This window comes from Eurytemora carolleeae, unplaced genomic scaffold (genome assembly GCF_000591075.1).
Source record: "Eurytemora carolleeae unplaced genomic scaffold, Eaff_2.0 scaffold59, whole genome shotgun sequence".
Lineage (NCBI taxonomy): Eukaryota > Metazoa > Arthropoda > Copepoda > Calanoida > Temoridae > Eurytemora > Eurytemora carolleeae.
Window position 1 is genome coordinate 405,464 of NW_019396064.1, and position 3,892 is coordinate 409,355.

Consider the following 3,892-nt stretch of genomic DNA (forward strand, 5'->3'; position numbering starts at 1 on the left):
GGGAGGAGAGTGGTTGCAGGGAAGGGGGAGGGGAGTGGTTGAATGTAAGGGAGGAAAGGGAGGGTTGCATGAAAAGAGGAAGGGTAATGAGAAAGCTGAAAGTTTGATATATTTATCGACTAAACAAGATGGAGCTTATAGAATTCAAAAACGTACAAAAGTATAACTTAGTTTACAATAAGCTTAGAATGATATTGTGCAGTATCTTTTGATGCTTTGAACATCAAGAAAATCATAATTGAAAAAGATAAAAATTTAAATTAAGATTATTCAAAATTATTCTAGTTAAGCTGCAAAAAATCTAATTTTTTTTTCTCAGTTAAAAATGGCGATGAAAAGTAAAATTAAAAATGTTCCTGTTTCACAGCCCCATAAAAACTATGGATATGGGACAACTGCAGCTTTGGTTAACCTCCCATAGTAAGATTTAACTGTATTTAACCTCCCATAGTAAGATTTAACTGTATTTAACCTCCCATAGTAAGATTTAACTGTAGTTAACCTCCCATAGTAAGATTTAACTGTATTTAACCTCCCATAGTAAGATTTAACTGTATTTAACCTCCCATACTAATATTTAACTGTAGTTAACCTCCCATAGTAAGATTAAATTATAGTTAACCTCTAATAGTAAGATTTAACTATAGTTAACCTCCCATTGTAAGATTTAATTGTAGTTAACCTCCCATAGTAAGATTTAATTGTAGTTAACCTCTAATAGTAAGATTTAACTATAGTTAACCTCCCATAGTAAGATTTAATTATGGTTAACCTACCATAGTAAGATGTTACTGTAGGTAACCTCACATAGTAAGATTTAACTGTAGTTAACCTCCCATAGTAAGATTAAATTATAGTTAACCACCCATAGTAAGATTAAATTATAGTTAACCTCCCATAGTAAGATTAAATCATAGTTAACCACCCATAGTAAGATTTAATTGTAGTTAACCTCTAATAGTAAGATTTAACTATAGTTAACCTCCCATTGTAAGATTTAATTATGGTTAACCTACAGGGTGTCCCACGAAACATGACAATTGCAAGACGACTTAAAAGTCGTCTTTGATATTTGAATTTATTTGTGACATTTAGTCCTCTATCTACTTTAACATGTATGATTCTTGAAACAATTATCATATAATTCTCCTAGCCCTGGCAATTCCCAAAAGTGGTCTGCGTTTTTTTTGCTTTCAATATTACCGGAGATATAAAGAGTTTGGTTCAAAAGTGTAACCTATAAACCGACCTGGGAAAAAGCAAACATGAATACGTTTAACAGGTAACAGTAAAAAATATGACATTTTAATCCTATTTTTGGCAAATTAGCATTTGCATGAGGAATGTTTAAGAAGGGGTCAACTTCATCTTTTTTTAAATCTGCTGCATTTTAAAAAGCTAATTTTGCAAAATTAAGTTTGATTTTTGTAAAAATGGTTGCACTTAAAGAGGACAAATAGATGTTTTTCAAAACATATTACATAACATGTAGATTTTTGAAAACCCCTTGATTTTAAGCATTTTCACACACCTACAGAATATTTGAAAAGTTGAAATGTCCAAATATAAAGAATTTTTAATATTTTATTATCTAAAATTTACTACTGATACATTCTGTTTTATTCACTAATCTTACACTCATAAACTTTATTCATTGAAAAGTATGAACATATACTAACTAATCAATTCAAAAATACGATCAAATTTAGACATAAACTATACAACGATGTGAATCTTACTAATTTTACAACTAACTAAGAGTAGAGTATTTCAACAAATGAAGCAGTAAACATATCTCTACATATATTTCTTTAACCAGCATTAGTAAATAGTAGATAAACTATGTATAGGTAGTTAAACCACTTCTATTGTGCGCTGAAGTGGTTTAGATTTAAAAGAATTGGTTCAACTAAAGTCAACGTAGCTTAAATGGGTGTTATTAATCTTTGATTTTGTCTTTATATACAGTGAGAACCAGATAACTGTGGAATAGAAAGATGACATAAATGCAGTGCTGAAAAGTTTTTGATGTTGTCACAAAGCAAATAGTTTTACTAGTAACTTATAAAATTACTTATTAAGTAAAATGGGTCTGTTTACACAGCACAATTATTGTGTCTCGTGGTCATTTGACTATGTAAAGTCCTAATTTGTGTCAAAAAGTCGTCTTCATATTTCAGAGTTTCTGGTGCTCACTGTATTATTAAAAAAGTATCTGATATTTTACTATTAGGGCTGAGATAGCGCGGCAAGCCAAGCTGCTGAAAAGCTGCTTGAGGAAGCTAAATCTCTAATATATTAGGGCTGAGATAGAGCGGCAAGCCTAGCTGTTGAAAAGCTGATTGAGGAAGCTAAATCTTTGAAATATTAGGGCTGAGATAGAGCGGCAAGCCTAGTTACTGGAAAGCTGCTTAAGGAAGCTAAATCTCTAATATATTAGGGCTTAGATAGAGCGGTAAGCTGCTGAAAGCTGCTTGAGGAAACTATATTTCTCTAATACATTAGGGCTGAGATAGAGCGGCAAGCTGCTGAAAAGCTACTTGAGGAAGCTAAATCTCTGATCCACGATGCTAAGATACGAGTCGATAAAGGAGAAACAGAGGTACGTGTTTATAACGCTTTATAACTTTACAAGTAGCTTGACAATCAACTTATTTGGTGAAATGGGCACAATTGCTGTGTTTTTTATTCATTGGACTATATTTGAATCATAGCTTGAGCCTAACAGTCGTCTTCCTATTCCACAGTTATATGGGTTCCACTGTATACATGAATAACCCATGTTTCACCAATTTAATGTAGAGTTTTTAGATTTCAATGGTTTTATTGATTTACAATTTTTGGTGTCTAATTGTTTGGCCCCCTCCTCCCACGATATTTGAAAAAGAATTGTACCCAAGAAATCTAGGTGCACCATAATTTCACCTTCAAGAGATATATTTATTTGACTTCCTTACTAGATTTTCTTTCCCAACAGGGAATACAACCTTACTGCAGTGCTTTAGTCCTGACAGTGGTCTTCAGAATAAACTGGAATAGAAAAGAACTTAAATTGTTCTAAAGTTTACTAATTTTGACGTTTTTAATTTATCTATAAAGCAACTTAAAATAGAATTTATCAAATGTTTGGTATTAAAATCGGTTTTGCTATTTTATGTGTTGAAATTTTTAAAAATACCTTTGTATTAATTTTTTAGCGTTAAGGGGGCTCCACAAGTTTTACCCTTAAATATTTGAAAAACGGTTTACAAATGATTCTAAGATATTCTAAAATGTCGTCTTCTCCATTGCAGTATCGTTAAGGTTGATGTGAGGTTAAAGTTGCGAAGTGTTGATCTGGATTTCTGGAGAGGAGAACTGGATAATAAACTTGCTCAGCTTAAACAGGAGATTGAAGAGGTATTTTTTTAAGTTATCCACGGAAAAAAATTAAATGGACCGTATACTAGAGATGGTCGCATTCGGCTTTTTCATTTTGTTCGTTCATCGTTTCTGAACGACACATTTCGTTAATTTTTTTTGAAAACAGTTTAGAAATTGTTCATGAAAGTTCAAGATTGTTGAACATTTGAAATCCTTTCCTTTTTGTTTTTAAAAACCTACAGCTTTTTCATTTCTCTGAACGATCCAAGTCATTCGTCCATAGTCCGTTTTTTTCGTTCACGAAAAATTTTGTTCGTTCACAAAACGATGCCCATTTCTACTGCAGACCTAATTTGCAAGTTTCTAAGAGTACTGTTATAGATCCAGCATGTCACATAAATGCACGGGATACAGTGATTATGTCCCATATAGTCTCTGTAAAGGGATCCCGAAGGAAACTTGGTGGCGCACAGTGGGGTATTTTAGGGGGTCAGGTGGTGACATGGTTTTTGTCGCAGTACTTCTATTA

The 3,892-nt window shown here is 32.5% G+C and overlaps 1 protein-coding gene across 1 annotated transcript in view; it reads left to right on the top strand.

Moving 5' to 3' along the window:
• The first annotated feature begins 1,233 nt into the window (after positions 1–1,233).
• LOC111709321 (tektin-1) overlaps positions 1,234–3,892 on the top strand; it is a 12,841-nt gene continuing 10,182 nt past the window's right edge. Inside the window, exons 1-3 of the mRNA XM_023482962.1 lie at positions 1,234–1,282; positions 2,506–2,602; positions 3,304–3,399. Of these exons, the coding sequence (XP_023338730.1) occupies positions 1,266–1,282; positions 2,506–2,602; positions 3,304–3,399 (210 nt within the window). The 5' untranslated portion in view covers positions 1,234–1,265. The remainder of the gene's footprint in view (positions 1,283–2,505; positions 2,603–3,303; positions 3,400–3,892) is intronic.